We start from the raw sequence: 18844 nt of genomic DNA, 5'->3' as shown, positions 1-18844 counted from the left end.
AGGAGTATGAGAGAAATACCTACACAACCAAGTCCATGGTGCAGAGATCCAATCTACAGTAGAAAGACATATACAAGTTCATTAAACTTCAGAGAAACACAGAACTGTATCATAGCAATAAATACATCACAGTCTGACTATGACTAAATGCCTATAAAGTAAAACCAAATATATCTATCAATAAAGATTGTTGCCTGTTTCCCAAATTTTCTTGCACACAGTTAAAAAGTCTCCCAACAGAAGAATCCTTGAACACAGGACTCCATCCAGGGCATTGTTTTCTTAATCCCATTTAATTTACAAGGTCGGGATAAGTTTTAGGATTTGAATTGCCACATGTCTGAATAAAAAAGGAACCATGGAAAAAAACATCTCCCAAAGAAGATGGGAGATGTTTATATTTGGGATATAAACCCAAATCCCCAAACAATTACAGAAGAGAAATTTCATATGAAAGCATAAGTGACTGTCAAATACTGACTTCAGAATATTTATTTCCCTTCTTCTCAAAATCAGTTAAAAGCTTTTATTAAAAAAATTTTGCTTTCTTTTCTCTGCTTCTTCAGAGATCTCCTCAGTATGTCCTTCACTGGGATACAGACCTAAATTAGTTTTTTTGGTGGTCTCTCATTCCCTTCCCCCATCCCCTCTGTTGAGGTTTGTCTGAGAAGAGATTACAATTCAGAGCTCTTTAAAAGTAATAGGGAGACTCTTGAGATCCACGTTCTTTTTCTTAATCACAAATGTCCCAACCCATCAGACCCTGCTGCAGTGAAGTTGCCCAGAGCTGATAAAAAACGGATGTAGGACTTCAAAAACAGGCAGGTCTGGTCTTCTGTTTTGTTTTGTTTGGTTTTTTTTCTTTGTTCTGGGCTGCCTTTGTGACTGCTGACATGGGCTTTGAACTCAGGAGGGCTGATCAGCCACTGGCCCTCTCCACATAAGATACTGGTAAAATATTGGTAAAACATTGGTTTTAATACCTCTGTGTTCACTCAGCTCCTGAACTAGAAGGTAAAATGCTGTGGCCTTTCTTTTCTCTCCCTTTTTCCAATAGATGCTTTGAAGATTTATTTATATAGCAAAGTATTTCAGGATTTTTCCCACAACAAAGAAAGAGGTATCTCTGGATGCTCAAACCCAGCATTAGAATCCCTGGGACCTGATTTCCAGATATGTTCTGAGACAAAATGATTCCATCTCCCCTTACAAATCCCAGGTCATGGGAGCTGTTGAGCTGATGAAGATGCTGATGTGAACAGAAGTTCTCTGTTACTCTTGTAAATTATGGAGGCATAAATGACAGTGTAAATTTTGAGATATGATTCTCTACAGCATCACATTAACAAAACACTTCAATTCTCTTGCAATAAACAAGAGAACTGCCTAAAATGCAGATATGTCAGTGTAATTTCAGACTTGTAAAGCTCCACATAAAGAATTTAAGACTCCTTACATCATCACCTGTGAATACCAGACTGCGACAAGAACATCCACAATCACTGTGAACGCCCCAGAATTTAAGTCAACCTTAGAGCAAATCATTATTTGGACAGTTTGCCACTTAGCAACCAATTTATCTTCTAAGCAACCCCCTCCTGTGCTGTTCTATGCTGTGCACTGCCCTCCGTGCCCTTGGCTTTAGGATTTGAACCGCCACATGTTCGAATAAGAATAGAACCAGGCTTCCCCCAGAAGCCTAGATATAAACCTAAACCCCCAAAGCAGCTGACCTCCCAGGCACAGGGAACTCACCGGTTTCTTCCCCACGATGAGTTTTTCCACCTTCTGCACCTGGGACACGTGATCCTCGTTGGTTTTCAGCTCCCGCTTGCGGATGCGCTCATAGATCCCGATGAGCATCTCCCGAGGGATGTCCTCCCCGTCATCCACACCTGCAGGGCCAACACTCCCGTCACAGCCCAGCCCTCACAGACACTGCTCTCAGCAAGGAGAGGCTGAAAACAGGAGCACTTTGCTGTTCCCTGCTCACAGTGATGCCACTGCTGCCTGACTGCCCCTGTGTTTTACAGCTCCCAGTGCCCGTTAGCCAACACCTCCTCCGTGTCCTCGTCCTCCCCCACCAAGGCAGCAGAAGTGATGCTACTCATTCTTCAAACACTGATTTTTGTCCAAAAGCATCGAGACATTGATGGAAATTACACAGGTTGGAATTTTTGTTTTAAAATTTGAAGCTAAAACTAAGCCATTAAGAGGTTAATTTCTATGCTTTTTTTTTTCTTTCAAGTTTCCTCTGCTTGGTATCAAAGCTCCAATGAATTAAATTACTCTATAGACGCTAAAATCTCCACACGACCTCCTCCTAGGAATATACCCCACTGGGAGGAAGCAGAAGAACTGTTCCATTTTGCCTCTGTCTCAATATTACTTGGCGCTGTTCAGAAAATAATTTCCTATGTGAGAACCTTATGAACAACCAGTAAAATTAATTTAACCAATATTTCTTGTAAGATTTCAAAAAGAACTCATTTAATCTGGAAAAACAAATCAAGCAAATAGCCCAGATACCAGATTATTGTTTAGCACTGTGTGGTTATCGTTGGCATGTCATCCTAACAAACGCCACGCAGCCCTGAATGCTCCATCCTGAATTTTTAATAGCAGTGCAAGGAGTCCAATTTCACTAAGTGACTTAAAGCTGCATTTCCTGGGGACAGGGAGATGCATGTCTATTTTGTAAACAGGTTTTAAAGCAATAAACTCTTATCTCCCATTCAGAATATTTTGTCACCCAGTGGAACAACTGCTCACATAAAACATACTGCGATAAAATACAGTTTCTTTGCAGAAAGAAGGAAGCAAAACCATCTCTGTTGTTCCACACCACCAGGCCTCCCACAGACCACCTTTGTGGTGCAGTGATTTAAAGTTACAGGCAGGGTAACCTGTCACAAAAATGCCTGCAAGAATAAAAAATTGCTGGTATTCATGCTGGAGATCAGAGAGAATGTACTGCATAAAACACAACTCATGTAACTGCACTGTTATGCCAAGAGATGAATATCAGGCCTTTTTGAATATCTGTGGACTTTATGATAAAATCTCAGCACTAACTTCAACTTTGCTAAGCTGAAACATCTGCTGAGCACAGGCTGTTCATTGCTGCCTTGTACAAATCTCAGGGAATAAAAGCACCAAACAGGACTTGCATTCTCAAGATCTGAAATTCCAGAACACCACAGGTATTTTGTTTTCACTTGTGCTAAAATGAAAGTGCCACATGCACACATGAATACAAACTGCCCTGCACCTGAGATGTGCCTATACAGAGATATTCATCTTTATATATGAAGCAACTTGGTTCTTTTTTTCTGCCATTCAGCCCACTTTCAGCTCTACTCAGTGACTCCTTCCTGTTAGAAGGAGCTGAGCTGATACTTTACAAAAAATTCTTTCACCACAAAGAAGTAGGATAGAAAGATCTGAGATACATACTTGAAAAAATACCTGTATTTTTCTGGCAATCTAATTGCAAGCTTAGGTGGACCATAGCCTGGCAGATGATGTCTTGATCAGAAAATACACCAATGAAGAAATCAAAATGAAATTTCTGGGCTACTTACACCTTTCAGGAAGGTCTTGGAGGTGGGATTTTGTTTTTACTTGGTGAGAATTTAAATATCTGATTTATTTCCAAAAGTTCCCATCAGGGCAGAGTGATTTCTGTTCCTCAATACATATATATATATATATATATATATACATATCTGTATACACATATGCATACATACACACACACACACATGTATGTGTGTGGGAATAAAAGGACCCAACAATACATCCACTCAAAAAAGACACGATAAAAATGACAAAATACTACATAATTAATTCTGTTTTCACTATTCCAGAAATAATTAAAGCCTGTAAAAATGGCAGCAGTTTCAAGTCAGGTCAAATCAGCATCAAGTGCCCTGTATTTTGCCTTTTTCCCAGATGACAGTGGTGTCCCTCCAATGAGAGTTACAGGGAAAAGCTTTTCAGACCTTCCCTGTCAGAGTTTTCTCACCCCTCAGGTTCTTGACAAAGTCCTCCAGCTTCATTTTCCGCTCTGGTTTCACGTTTGGGCTGTACATGTCTGTGTTGAGCAGGATGATGGCAAAGGCCAGGATGAAGATGGTGTCGGGATTGCGGAATTGCCTCACTACCCCTGGGTTGCAGATACAGTATCTCTGGCTGGAAAAAAACACGGAGTGGAAGCTGTCAGAGCCAGGAATTACTTCTCTAATTCCACCAAATAAACCAACTGCTGCATTCCAGAGGCTGAGCAAGCTATTACTGGTGTTCCATACATATATTTAGCTTTCCATCCACGAATTTTCATGAGCCAGTCCTCGAATGTGGAAGGGTTTTGTTTTCTACTACCACTGTCATTTCACCTCTTAGTACACATTCTGAGCTACAGTAACTTCAGGATTTCATTTTTCTCAGTGACTAATGCCCTGACAGCAGGTAAGAACACAGCATTGATTCTGGCTTACTGCCACAGGGTGATTTCCATCTTATCCTGCCTGGGATAAAGTACACCTGTGTTAAACACTGACAAGTTAATGCTCTGTTTTCCACTATTGTTGAAGTGCTTAATAAAAAGTTGGGAGCATATATACTCTAAAATGTAAATGGGCTCATAATTCCACTCATATAAAGTACTATATCAAAATATATTGTTAGAGACATTCAAAAATCCTTGGATATCTTTTCAACTGGTGCCAGAAAGAACTTTTAATAGAGAAACCTTGTTCTGTTAATAGAGATGCCATTTATGAAGAGCACCAGCAAAGGAAACTTCCTATTTCACACTTAGCAAAAGCCCCACAAACAACATTTATTTGAAACTGTTGGTAGCTCAAGAGGACACTGCACATAAGGAGGGAAATAACTTGGATCTGCTCAACCTGCCCAGTTCTCCAGCTGGCCTGTCAGACAGCAGCAGTTTCTAGTGGCTGAGAGACTGATTTCAGTCTCATACCTGAAAGCTTCAATGAGCCGTTCCACCTTCTGGGCTTCTCCCTGGACACGGATATGAGCCTGAAATTTCCTGAGTGCTTCATCCAGTTCCATGGTTGAGAAGTCCATCTCATCAACCACACAGCTAGGAGAGAAACACATTCCATTGTGCCTCTTCGTTTCTAACAGCACAGGACCAAAGGGAAGAGTTCAAAACAAAAAACCTTTCGATTTTCCATCTCACAGAGATTCATGGAATTGTCCTTTAAACTGTCAGCAGCAATAGCAGTAATTGTAGGTAACTGTGAAGGAAGGCTGCAAACAAGGGATCAATGAGAAAGTGTGAGCAGAACCTTCTCCCTTTTTAACAGAAGAGCTGCTGGAATGACAAACGTCTGACCAATTTAAGGGATGTACCACCGCCAACAATAATTATTAGTTTTGTACTTCCAGGTCAATCAACCATCACAATGCCTACAACAATAATAAATAGTTTATATCATATCTCAAACAGCCTGCAGCAGGCACAACACTCTGCACCAAATGGCACTGTGTCTGGGAACGTTCTTACATGCAGAGAAAAAAAATAACCCTGTTTGGATACTCTCTTATTATCACTGTAATTCTCATCTCCCCATCATTTGCCATGTCTTTCAGTTAACACTCATGGAGAAATAATTACTTTCTTGCTCAGAAAATACAGCGCTGACAAAAAATAAAAAAAGGAACTATTTTAATTTAATCAACAATGTGAATTATGTCATTCTAATACTTTGTTTAAAGACTGCTTTAAAATCAGAAGGTTATAAATTTCCTTTCTTTAAACTTACCTTTTAGTTTTTAAATAACCAGACATGAATTACTGTACTGCAGAAACCACTGAAAGCACAATCCACTTTTAAAAGCTTTTTCTTAAATGTATAGGTTTACAATGACAAATGAGAATAGATCCTACTTTTCTTCCAGTAAAACTGTAGCTAACATAAATTAATAACTGAACAATTTATTCCCCTTGCCTGGAATATTTCTCCCTTTATGCAGAAGACTTTAGGCTTTCCAATCCACACCTAAACCCCCTCATCAGTTCTGCAACAATGTCCTCATTCTTCCCACCTCTTCCAAGTTCTGTAACACCAAAACTCTTTTCTCCTTCAAAGGTGTAAAGCACATGTGCAGCCCAGCTGGAGTCAAAATGAACTAATTAATGCAATTAAGGACCTCCAGAAACATGCTGGCCAACAACAGAATGGGAGGGGTCTCAAAAGGTTTTACATGAACTATGGAGACAGCAGATAAATCACCATGGTCACTGTTCTGCACCATCAGCAGGCAGCAGCTCCAGCAGGCCCAGAAATCAGCTCTTGGTCAAAAACTTAATCTGTTCTCATGAATATTTTCTAAGCTCAAGGTACCAAATAGCTAAAATATCCAAATTTACTGGATCAGGGAAACTTGAACACAAATCAAAGCAAGTGATCTGAAAATAAATTGTGTAACAGAAAAAGGATCATCTTTTAAAGAATCTTTTCTATGGAGCCACATGGAGCTATATGAGTTTGACAAAATCTACGTTCAACCTGTAAATATGATTTTTAGGATGAAATGCTATTTTATTGTCTTTTTTTAAAGAGAAAATACCCTGTTCCCATTTGCAGGCAAGCTTCAGAGCACTATGCAGAGAACTGCTTACAGGGAGCTCCTCACCCCAAAGCTTGGCTGGAACAGCTCAGAACACATTCATTCCAATAAAAGGATTGCTGGGGGGTTGGAGGCAGGTGATCCTGACCTTGTTCTTAACAATTCACCTCCTCACAGACAGAGACACACCTGCCTGAGGTGCTGAGGGCAAGGGATTTGTTCAGGATCACAAAATGCATCATGGAATCACGGAGCACTTTGGCTTGGAAGGGACCTTAAAGATCAGCCAAGATTAGAATCCGTCTCGTCCTGAACCTGTACTGTTCCCTTTAAAAAAAAAAATTAAAAATACACACTTTCTGGAGAAGTCTTCCCCCTAGTCTGACTCATAATTGCAAAATGCAGATGATCACTGTGTGGCCAGCGGTGACTCATGCTGAACAGGGATTGCATCCCAGCCAGCCACATTCCATGACTCTGCAGCCTCAGCCTGGCTCCAGGCTTTGCTCCGGAGGTGCTTCCCTTGCTTTCTGCTGGGGCTTGGACTGTAAGAAGGCAGCTTTTAATAAGGCACAGGAAAGAGAGAGAGAAGACCTCTGAAAAAGTCTCTGCATCTGTAGCCCAAGGCAGATTTCACTACAGCTTTCGTTACACTGTCAAATAAAATAATTATTTAAAAAATGGTGGTGAGAATTTTCTCTAGGCTTCCTTAATGGGAAAGATGTTGTGGTTTTTGCTTTAATTTTCAGCAGTTTTGTTAGGCATCTAGCTAATATGTTATACAATATCTTGAAATAAAAATGGACTAAGATGTATTCATATTTACAGGCCAGTATGTCAGATACAAAAAAAAAAGCCTCAAAGAACACGTGTTTTAAATTAATACTCTCCTAAAATAAAGCAACTTTGGTCTACTCTCTATATAAGGTTTAGATATTTATGACCAAGCTGCTAAAAGTCTGATTTTCTGCTTTGCATTTCTTTTGGTTTTTTTTAAAACAGTTTTTGTTTATCTAATCTTTTGGAAAATAACAGTTTGTATAGATCTTGTCAGCACGTGCCTGCACAGGCAGAAATCCCTCCTTATCTAACATCTGAGCCATTTGGCCATAATAACCATTTTCAAGTTCTGTTACTGATTAAGCCTTATGTTGCCTACAATATTATTGTGTTTCATTCACTAAATTATCAGAGTCTGAGGAAGAAAAAAACCTTTGAAATTACACACTCTAAGGCCTACGAAATTAAAACATAAATTTAGAGTAAATGCACATGGCCACAGGGAATATAAACCCTTGTGAGTACCTTGCTGGATCAATAACGAAACCAGTGCCTTAACTGGAAAGCAAAGAAATAAATATTGGCTCACGTGCCTCTTTTCCTACCCTTTGGAGCGTGGTTTCCCCTCCTTCAGAACAAGACCCAGAGAGAAGCACAAGACACCCCGAGACCATTGCCTGGAGCTTGGTGAAGGCCCGTGATGACTGCTGAGCATCAGGACACTGCCCCCTCCTCCCCACACAAATACTCACTCCAGCACGTCTAGGTTGAACATTCCCACCTTCTCCCCACACAAATACTCACTCCAGCACATCCCTGTTGAACTGCTTCTGCCGATTTCCCAGGAATTCCCCGATCATCTGCCTGCTGAGCCCTTTCCTCTGCAGCAGAAAGTGGGCAACACCAACTGGGGTATCTGGCACGAATCCTCGCTCTATGAGGTACTGGACTCCTTTTTCAGGTTTTCTGAAGAGAAAAGGCAACACAAAATTATTAGTTTTTTTCCATTGGACCTGAACTCATCTGATTAAAGTTTTAGAGTTCTGGCAATCACTTTTAACCAATGTAACGCTATTGCTGGGATAGCTTCAGCATGAATGTAGCCATCCTGTTGAACACATTGTTCACTGTTAATAGCTGAAAGTATCTTAGAAAGCGTCAAATAGCTTTGAAAGCATCCTTGCATGTTATTACACATTTCCCTGCTCCATAACCCTTCCAAAGAGATGCTTTGTGTTCAAGCAGCTTCACTTTACAATGCCAAAGACAAGCCCAACACCAGCTACTCAGTGCTCCTGTTGCTGGGAGAGATGGACCTTCCAGAAACTGTACTGAAAAGCTGCTGCTGAAAAACAAGAAACAAAGAACACCCTTGACCTCCCACCCCATTGCTGTCAAAAGTTAAACTGACTGAACAAAACAAGTGGTGTAACTTGCAAGCTGAGAGGACAAAAAATAAAAGGGAAAACTAAAGGCAGTCAAGCAAAAAGAAGCAATTAAAAATGGTGCAGCTCCCACGTAATTTAATTTTTTTCTTCCTTCTCCTTTAACATACCCATTGCCCCAGATTTCCCTCCCTCAGACAAGCACCTTCTTAGTTGCTGCAGCATTTTACATCTCTTTACACACCTCCAGATTTAGCTGTAACCATTTTCCCACCTCAAAACAAAGCGAGCTGAAGCTACTCATTGTGACTTGTTAAGAAGGGTGTTCTGGGGAGGAGGGTTGGGATGGAGCTGGTTTCTGGCAATAAAACATACAGGTTACAAAGGCAAATGCTGCTTAGATTTTAAAGTGATGCAAAATTGCCCTTCCAGCACAGACTGCACTGTCACCCAGCAGTGCCACACAACAACCAACCATCACTCATTTTAGAGACATTAAAGAGGAATCTTTACAGAATTAGCAATTCCATCATCAGATTTATTTTGTAAAGAATTATAATATAACGTCCACCTGTCTGACCTGAAAGATACTTCCTTTAAGGCAAGTAAAATCAATTTCTAAGGACAAGGTGACCGTACTATTTTTAGACAAAGTTGATCACACGACCATAATCCCTCCCCAGGGCTTTTAATTGCAAGCAGCATTACTAAATACCTCATCATTCAGTTCTCCTACTCTTTTACATTACATTATTATACACTTAAGACCCTACTAAGAATTAGACAGATGAGAGAAATATATATAATTCAATCAAAAGGGAGTTCTCAAATCTCAATTTCTTGCCTCAGCTTTGTGGCTCTTTTCATATAAAATAAGATTATACACACAGTCATCTTCTGAAATTAATCTCCTTCGTACTAAAGAAGTACCTTTTTTGGTAAATAATGGAATTGCTATGTTCATATGGTTTTGAGCTGTATTTCAGAATTCTTAAGCCTAATTTAAATTCACAGCATCCAACAAAAGCAGGAGTAGTTTTCTCCACACCCCTTGTTAGTGAGCTACATTTGTCCATAACATCCAAAGTGACACAAACCCAGGAGAGTTCCTCTCCAGCAACTGTCAAAACAACACAAAGAACACTCAAGAAACACAGCTTGATCCAAAGATCACCTTTACTCGACGTATAGAAAATGCTGGATCATTACTTACTGTACTAAAAACCAACTGGAATTCCTCCCACCTGCATAAGCCTGAACACTTAAAATCATCACAAAGGTGACACATAATTTACTTTTTTATTTGATTTTATTGCTGTTGTAAGCTCCTTCCCAATCCATCCCACATGTGACATTATCTTATTCAGGAGGAAAAATATTTAACAGAAAACAATGACTCTGTCAGAGTGCCCTGAAGTGCTGTGCAAAAAACCCCAGGTAGCAACAAGGGTTTGGGGAGGGCAGGTTTAAAAAGGCACCATAAGCAAAAAGAGATCCTCCTGCTGGCAAACCCACCTGTTTAAAACTGGACAAACTTTCTTTTTTCACCAAGCCCTAATTTTTCCTGAAGTGTATGACTGGATGCAGAAGGGAGTGGGACATGAAAGGGTCATGGATTTAACACAGGATAGGACACCTGGTGTAAGTTTATCCTCATTTCTGTCTGCTCAGAATTGAGCACAGACCGTTTTGTACTTACAACTAAGTCTTTTGTGATTAGGAAAATTCCCAGTGATGCTTCTTAATTACACCTACCAATAACAGGGAAGATGAGAAATCTATAAATAGCAATTGAGGAAGCAGCATAAGCAGAGCAGTTATTTCCAGATTCGAATACATTAACTAATATCAAAATAAACCCTCTAAAGCTACCACCTCACACAGACCTATTCAGAGAACTTTTGATATTTACAGGATTGCTTCCAAAATAAAGCTTGAATCTGTCTTCTGTCTCAAAAAAAACGAGAAAACAATCAAAACAAAAAAATTGAAAGGAATCTACTATGGAATAAAAGAAAATCAACTAACATGTACAAAACCATATTTACACAAAATTCCCAAGTGTTACGTGAAGGGCTAAGGACCTTGCCAGAAACTGAGTAATAAAAAGACCTTTAGGGTGATTTAATGTGACTTTTAGGGGAAAAACACTGATGGAGGAAATAACGCAAACTTCAAAATAACAGAAGTGCTCAAGACCTGCCCGAGCTCGAGAAAGCAAAAAGTCAGTCAGAAACCCCTCCTACTTTGAAGAGGGGAAGGATAATCTGGTGACTGACTTCCCAAAGCTTTCAGGACCTGTGCTCACACAGCCCCACAGGCAGTGCAGGATCAGGGGCAAACACACTGATGGCTTTGGGGCCACAAAAAGAAACACAGTCACCAACACACCACCTTCTGCTGCTGCTGGACATGAAGCACCACCAGTTTCCAAAGGAACTGGTACTTGAGAAATAAGGCTTTCCATTACCTAGATATTCAAAATGTTTTCTTTAAAATGACAGGAAATACTACTTTTTCAGAAACACTGCAGTGATTTTGAAAGGTGAATTTGGTAGAGGGAAAGCTTTTAGTTGGATTCTGGATGGTAAGAGAGCAGCACAGGCTTAGCATGTACTGTGACCTACTGGACCTAGAGCCCATCTCACTGGCAGACCAACTAACCCCGAGTGCTGCAGCTGGGTGAGCACTGGCACCAGCCTCTTCCCTCACTCCTACTGCTGCTTTGGGACTTCCTCACAAGCTGAACTAGGAGAAAAAGGGGTTTTGCTGGTTTGTGTTGGGATTTTTTTTTTTTTGGTGGAGTTTTGGTTTGGTGGTTTGATTTCGTTTTGGTTTGGTTTGGTTTTCATTATTATTTTTTTTAATCCAGCCAAGCTCCCCCACAGCTGCACCATCAGTTGTGCCATCCAAGCCACAGTGTGGATGAAGTGCCCACGTCCACAGCAGCCAAGAGAAGAGAATAAATAACAAGCACTACCTCAAAAAGAAACCTTCCACAAAACCACAGTGCACAGGTGGGTAAAACCTTCTCTTATCCCCCACTTGAAAAACGTGGAAAGCTTACAAACACCCAAACCACAGGAAATCTTTGTGTTTCCTTTTAGAGCTCAGACAATAATAGAGCTGTAAAATGGAAGCATTCATTAACAAACAAGCACAGAAAGCAGCTTGCCCAGGCCTAGATTTCCAATACCCAGCAATGCCAAAAGTATAATTTCAAGTAAACCAGGGATTTATTAACAGTGTAAATAAGCAAAAACATACTGTTCTCCCAGCTGCCTGAGACAGGGGGGATAAAGCCAGCCTGGCTGAAAATGAGAAGCCTGGTGGAACTTCTAGAAATTCAGTATTTCAGTAGGCACATCTCTGCTTTGTGGTTCCTTGCCTGTGTTCAGACACACACACAAGACACTGAAAGGATCATAAGCTGAGAGAATCTAAAAAACAAGCAAACCAGAAGTACAAACATTTCTTAGAGGCTGTTAACACTGCAAACAGAAACAGCTGCCAAAGAAATCTTTTCATGTCAGGGGTGGAGAATTTAAAGCAACTATGATGCCAGCCCTCTGTTAAAAAAAAATAATCTCCCTTGCCTTTGATACCAGACACCTCATTTTGAAAATATTTACAATTGTCACAAAACTAAGCATTACCTGAACATTAAAAACCAGGGATGGCTTTCTTAAAGCAAGAATCTAAGACTTTTCTTAGAATCATTTAAGCAGTTAAATGTTTTTAAACAACTGAGTTGGCATTAACAAGCTAGCTGAACATTTTCCTTAGTCTGGCAGACAGCTAGATTTTGTTTCTATATGGCTGTACCTCTTCTTTCACTTTTGCTGAATAGCCTATTGCTGCTGCAGTGAAGCCAAGAGAATCCCTATGACTATTTTAAACCTTCTGGCTAAGAAGAAAAAAACCAATATCCTTAAAATACTACCAAAAACTAGTGGCAAAACAACTTGTCAGAGTTCACTCAACTGCACAGCAAAGGCAAAAGGGGACTGAAAGGAAGAAAATGAGAGAAACTGAGAGGGAAGCCAGAGCTGTGTGTCTTTCTCAGTTGCACAACTGTGTAATGCAGAGAAAGGAAAACTAGGTGTAAATTGCCTCTTCTGGTAATTACAAGAAAAAGCCCTGGGTTGGAAAATAAGCCAAGGAACAGCACATTTTTCCCAGTTCCTCTGCATCTCATGGAAACAGGGAGATGGTTATCCCATGGCTTGGGCAGGAGCCCTCCAGTTGGCCCCGCAGTGGGGATATTTCTCCTCACATGCTGATTTTCCAAGGTTCATTCAAGGCCAACCCAAATACCCACCACCACGGATGTGAAGGCCGCAGCTTACTTTAAATCACACCAAATTACCTGGAGTAACCTCTGTTCAGGGAAAGTCAATTCATACTCATTTCACCAATGAAAGAATTCACTAGGAAGTGATCTCAGAGCCCAGTTCTATTTGGTGGGGGAGTAGAATAAAGAGAGGAAACTGCAGATTTCTGTTTTCATAAAATTGAGTAAGTGACCTAAACGGTTCTACCACTCCTTTCTGCCTGACCACCCCATTTCTTTATGCCACTATCTCCTACTGAAGTGCTAGGAAATTATACATTAAACATTACTACTGCTACTGAGTGTTTAGGATGCTCTGAAAACTATTGCCTGAATTAGAGCTGATTATAAAAGGGTAACAAGTGTCTAAAAGGCACGTAAAGGGTCAAAGCAGAAAGTCTGAGTTATTCTAATATAGGAAGGAAAGTACAGTTCAAAGCGATTTCAGAAAAGGGATTTTTCTGTGCAAGAAGCAACGTCCTTGAGGAACAAAAGCACAGTGAAGACAATCAGAAGGCACACCCCAAGCAGTTGCAGTGCAGTAGCTGGACATGTCCTTGCTGGTAAAAACAATCCTGAGTCATCATGCTATAGCACAATTCCTAGCTCCTCGTTATTCCCTCTCTTGGCAGTGGACAACCTGTTTTTTTCTTTTTTTCCCTCGTTTTTTCTTCATGAGAAAAAAGGAAATATTTTAGTTAAATAAATGTCCCAAAACACTCCATGTGGAGTTTCTCATCTCCAACCCCATTGCATCTCTGCATTTCTCAAACAGTAGGGAAAGGAGTTTGTAGCTGCCAGCACAGCAAAACACACTCCACTTTGGGACAAACATATGGAAAACCTGCCATTTCTCTGAGCACTGTTTGCTAGGCCTGAGTACCGTTCTCATGTTTATGCAACTGTTGGCAGGAATGAGGCACTAGGATGACTGTGTCCTTTAAATTGAGGAACTCTCCCTGTCTTTATGTCTTGTGCTGTCCCTGCCCTAAATTCTCCTTCCACACCCTCCCCCCACCTTCCACATAACAGAAGCACTTCAGCTTCAATTTCTGTACCTCTGCTGACTGCAAATGGGAAACACTGCCAGCCACACTCCCTTTGAAAGGGACACCTTTGAGATGGGTAATATCAAAATACTGTTTAAAGATCTCTAGATTTACCATTTACAGATCCAGCAACCCCCAATTCAGTAGATAGATGTGAATTGTTACACAAGAAGAGGGAGTTGCCGTGCCCTTCTCTTCTCCTTAACTCTGGTGTGACTCTTGGGGACCATCCTGTGCAGGGCCAGGGGTTGAACTCGATGACCCTCACGGGCCTCTTCCAACTGAGCATATTCTGCGATTCTTCCAAGGGTTCCTACACAGCTTCCCAACTCCCTATCAAACTGTCCCCTCTATACCTGCAAAGGCAGCTGCTCACATTTTTCACTCTCCAAATTTGACCACTTGAGATTTTGGGAACAAGGGGGAAAGGCATTAAAACTCTGGCCCCCGGAGTCACATCAGTCGCTTGTCTGGGAGCTGCTCCTGCGGCCAAATTCCTCCATCCACGGCATCATTCCCTAATCCCACTGCATCCTGAGCACCGTGAGGGCACAGCAGCTCCCATTCCTGGCCCGCAGCAGGGAGGGAGCCGTGTGCCCGGAATGCTGAAGGGCAGGCGGAGCTGGCGGCAGGGATGAGGTAATGGCTCTTTCAGGGATCCAGGGACACTCACTCACAGTCACTGCCCGTCCTCCTGCAGCCTTTCCAAACCTACGTTTGCCTACAACATTTGGGAGAGTTTATACCCGCTTTGAATGGCAGTGAAAGGAATCCTTGTGCCCATATTTGAAACCAGCACTTAAAACACTATTACATATATCCTATATATACTATTGGTTGAATCCACGGTTCTACATTTCAGCTGGTTTTCATGGGCAGGACATAATATATGCTAATTAAGGCTCTTATTTTGGAAAAAAAAGGAGGAAAAATGGGTCCTCAGGGAGAAAAGATAAAACACGAACAGAACAAAGCAACACACATAGAGCCTTTTTTTTTCCTTTGGGTTTCTCACTTAGGGCTAAATGTTTTTAGAAATAATGAGAGTCATACTAAGAACATTCTTCTCTTCTTACTAACTCCTCGGCATGTTAGAGGACAAGTTACATGGAGTGCTTTGATTTTAATTTTTGTTGGAACTGTCTGTGGCTGAATAATCTGCAGTCCAGATGTTGCAATGACAATAAAGTCCCTCTCAGCAGACACACGAGGATGGCAAATGGCCCTGTTGTGAAATCCTGAACAGACCTCTTCCCTCCCCTTTCCTCTTTCTACTGAATCTTTCAAAAAATCATGGAAGACATACAATTTGCAAAGACATTAGAGATCAGCTGACAAAATAAAAGAATCAGTTCAAAGGTAAAGAGAACCAACTCAGTTTGATTTACACCTTCTCCCTCCTACTCAATCTGCACTTACAAAGTCTAAAATCATTAGAAATGTTTCCAATTAAGCTTTCCACTTAAAATTCTAAGGGGATCAGTAAGAAAGTACATGTTTGCAGACCAGATAGTAGAATGCTCAATGGTTGCCATGGGACCTGACTACAAGCAATTCACAGAGTATGTTCAGCATCTAAAGTGGAATTCATTAGGCATGTGATTGGTATAAACTGACAACATCAGATCATGGCACTTCTGACAATAGTTAAAATACGGACTACTTACAAAACTGTTTTTTAAAAACAAAATTAATAACAATTGACAAGTTTTAAGGATTTCTAATAAAGAAAAATTTGCAGTGCTTTCTGAATCCAAATTACCTTCAATCTCTGCCTATATGTAAATGATGGAAACCTTATACCTCTGTTGAACTACTAAAGCTGCTTTCATGGAAAATGAAAAACGTGCCTTCTCACAAATGTTATTATTGTGTGGCTCAGATTTCCAATTAGAATTTCTCTAGAAACTGTAATTTCCAATTTTGTGTTTGGTGTAATCCCACCAGCACTCAGCAAATTCCTCTCATATCTGCTAAATAAAATAAATAACATCTTAAATTAACATTCCAAGGAATCTAGAAATATTAAAAAAAGCCTGCTCCCGGAATTAGTATCCAATTCGTATCAAGAGTGGTTTTTAAATTTTGAATAAAATCCTCCCCATTGTGCAATAAACGAAGGCAGTGGGGCTTTCAGGGCAAAAGATGATCCATCATTGCATATTCCAAACAGATCCTAGTGCCTTTTTATCTCTGCCAATAAATCCTTTGAGAGAACTTTGGAATAGCAGGAACTTCGATAATGGCCTGTTATAAAGGAAGTTCCAGCAAACCCTTCAGAACAGTATGTTGTAATGCACTGAGGACACTTGGGAACAGTTCTCCATCTGTCACTACTCTTTCCAGAAAGCAAAAGAGGACAAAAAAAGGGAGGTGGGGGGTAAAAGGCATCTGGGGAAAATTACTGTGAAGTTCTTGCTGGCCCAGCCTCTGTTCTAGCACTGGAAAGTGGTGTTGTGTCCAGGACGTACACAGAACATCAGGATGTACAAAAGGAGCCCTCCCCAGAACTCTGCCCCAGAACAAGGCTGAGCAGTGTGGTGGAGATGGTCCACAAGCTGCACTTCCCTCTCTTCACCAGCAATGCCAGAAACTGGCACCAGCACCAGCAAGACTGGCTCCCACGGCAAGAAATGCCATAGGAGCACTGCCAGATGAGAGAGTAACTTGGTGCCTTCAATAGCTGATATCCCAAAGGAGATCCTAAATGTGACTCCAGGCTCTGCCAGTTTAAAAACAAGACTGAGCAATGCAAACTTTCCCATATTTTATAACATGAGGCACAGGCACATCAAATTTTCAAAGCACTTGAACGCTGTCCAAGTGTTGTTGAAAACAGTTTATTAAGACAGCAAGTGCCTGTGCCCCCTGCCCAGAGTGCTGAACATTGACCCCCTCTCCCTGCCGTGGCCCAGCTGGATGTGGCACTGCAGGAACTGAAGGCACTGCTATCACCAAACACCCCTGGCAGCCACTGATGCCGGGGGAGCAGCCAGAGTTGCTGTCACCCTCCTGGTGGCACAAGAGAAGGCTTTAAAGCAATGTATTTCTCCCTCCACACGCACAGCTATGCACAGAATTCCAGCCTGTTCCTGCTGACTGCACAGCTGAGCCAAGGGCAGGACGTGCCTCCTCAGACAGCTGAGGTTAAACCATTCAGTCCTATTTTATCTGTCAGAACCATCAGTGCAGCAGCAGCAGAATGGAACCTGAAAATCCTACCAGATTGGGGTGCAATAACTGGTAAACCTGGTATTTCCAGCCTGCAGTCAAAACAAACAGCAGAATGAAATCACGGCCCTTTTAAATTTGTTTTTTTCTTCTTGTTTTTCGTTTTAAAGCAGCAGGCAAAAGGCCTCTTGAAGCCTTGTTTATAAGCAAACCAGTCTCAAAGACTGGATTTGCATTGGCAGGGTTTGGAGCCTGCAAAATAAACCTTTCTAGGTAGTGTTTGCCTTCTGCCTATAAGGGAGGAAAGGTTTCTAGTGTAAATTCTCCCAGACTACATCCCTTTCCAGCTACAGTGAGGAAACTGCCTAATTCAACACAGCTGGGCTGCCCGAGCCTCGCTGGGAGCTGCTGCTCTCTGGGCATGCACCTGCAGCCCTTCCTTTGGGCAGGCAATGAATGGGAGCACACACTGACAGCCCATTGACAGGGGGAAATCACTGCGGCCATCCGGCGCCGGGCCAGGGCACAGAAGCTGCTCCTCAGCTGCAGTTTCTTTGGCAGAGATCATTCCATTTGGGGAATACTTTATGTTCTGGTATAGTGCTATTACAAAACATCTTTGGAAAAGTACACTTCTTTACTCAACACCACGGTTCCAAATTGACTGCCAAGTTATAGTCACGAACAAATTCTATGATCAAGTGATGACCACAGAATCACAGAACGGTTTGGGTTGGAAGGAACACTAAAGATCATCTAGTTCCAATCCCCCTGCCATGGGCAGGGACACCTTCCACTAGAACTTCAAAAACTCCTAGGAAAATGATTTTCAATCACCTATAGTTTTTTTCTCAAATGTCCTGTGCTCTCCATTCTCCAGGGACCTCTGTGCTACTGATGCTTTGCATATATTAGTGATTAAGCTAACTGGATCACCAGTTGTGCTCAACTTTTACTCCACCCATAACTGCCTATTCTAACAAAGGGTCTCTGGCAAGAAAACTGCACTTTGGCTTCTGAATATTGTTATTGTAATAGGAAAACCAGAAAAAATATAGAAATCATAAACTGAAATTTCAACTGCGACAATAGTGACTTTCCATGCTTTTAAAAACTTCATTCTTTTGGCACTCCTAGTGAACAAAGCAGAAGTATTTACTACAATTCATGCAAGGTTTTGAATTCTTTGCATTTCAGCCAAGCTTCACGTACCACAAAGGAATGACATGATTATTTATTAATTAAGGTTTGGGATATTAATTTGCAAGGAAGATTTCAAAGATGCAGTGAAATGAACACAAAATTCTTACAAAAGACATCCCTAATACTTCCTCTGGTAGGTGCAGGTATTTGGAAAAGCACTTGCCTTCTTGTACTAGGTGAGTTCAAAGCCACTTCTTTCAGCATAATGCTCAGGAAGTTAATTGAAACTAAAGCACCTGTACAGCACAGATCTAAAAAGGATTTTTAATCTTGAAGAAATCATCCCTTGCAAATCCTAGCAAGTGCCTGACCACGATGTC

The 18844-nt window shown here is 41.2% G+C and overlaps 2 protein-coding genes across 3 annotated transcripts in view; both read right to left on the bottom strand.

Moving 5' to 3' along the window:
- Positions 1-18844, bottom strand: part of LOC116792417 (prophenin and tritrpticin precursor-like) — a 610102-nt gene that overhangs the window by 85777 nt on the left and 505481 nt on the right. The gene's annotated exons all lie outside the window — the stretch shown is intronic.
- IQSEC1 (IQ motif and Sec7 domain ArfGEF 1) overlaps positions 1-18844 on the bottom strand; it is a 338913-nt gene that overhangs the window by 20455 nt on the left and 299614 nt on the right. Inside the window, 5 exon segments of the mRNA XM_032699314.1 lie at positions 24-53; positions 1756-1895; positions 4028-4194; positions 4988-5110; positions 8188-8349. Of these exon segments, the coding sequence (XP_032555205.1) occupies positions 24-53; positions 1756-1895; positions 4028-4194; positions 4988-5110; positions 8188-8349 (622 nt within the window).

This window comes from Chiroxiphia lanceolata, chromosome 11, assembly GCF_009829145.1.
Source record: "Chiroxiphia lanceolata isolate bChiLan1 chromosome 11, bChiLan1.pri, whole genome shotgun sequence".
Lineage (NCBI taxonomy): Eukaryota > Metazoa > Chordata > Aves > Passeriformes > Pipridae > Chiroxiphia > Chiroxiphia lanceolata.
Note: the sequence above shows the minus strand (reverse complement) of the source record. Positions and strands in the feature narration are given on the sequence as shown.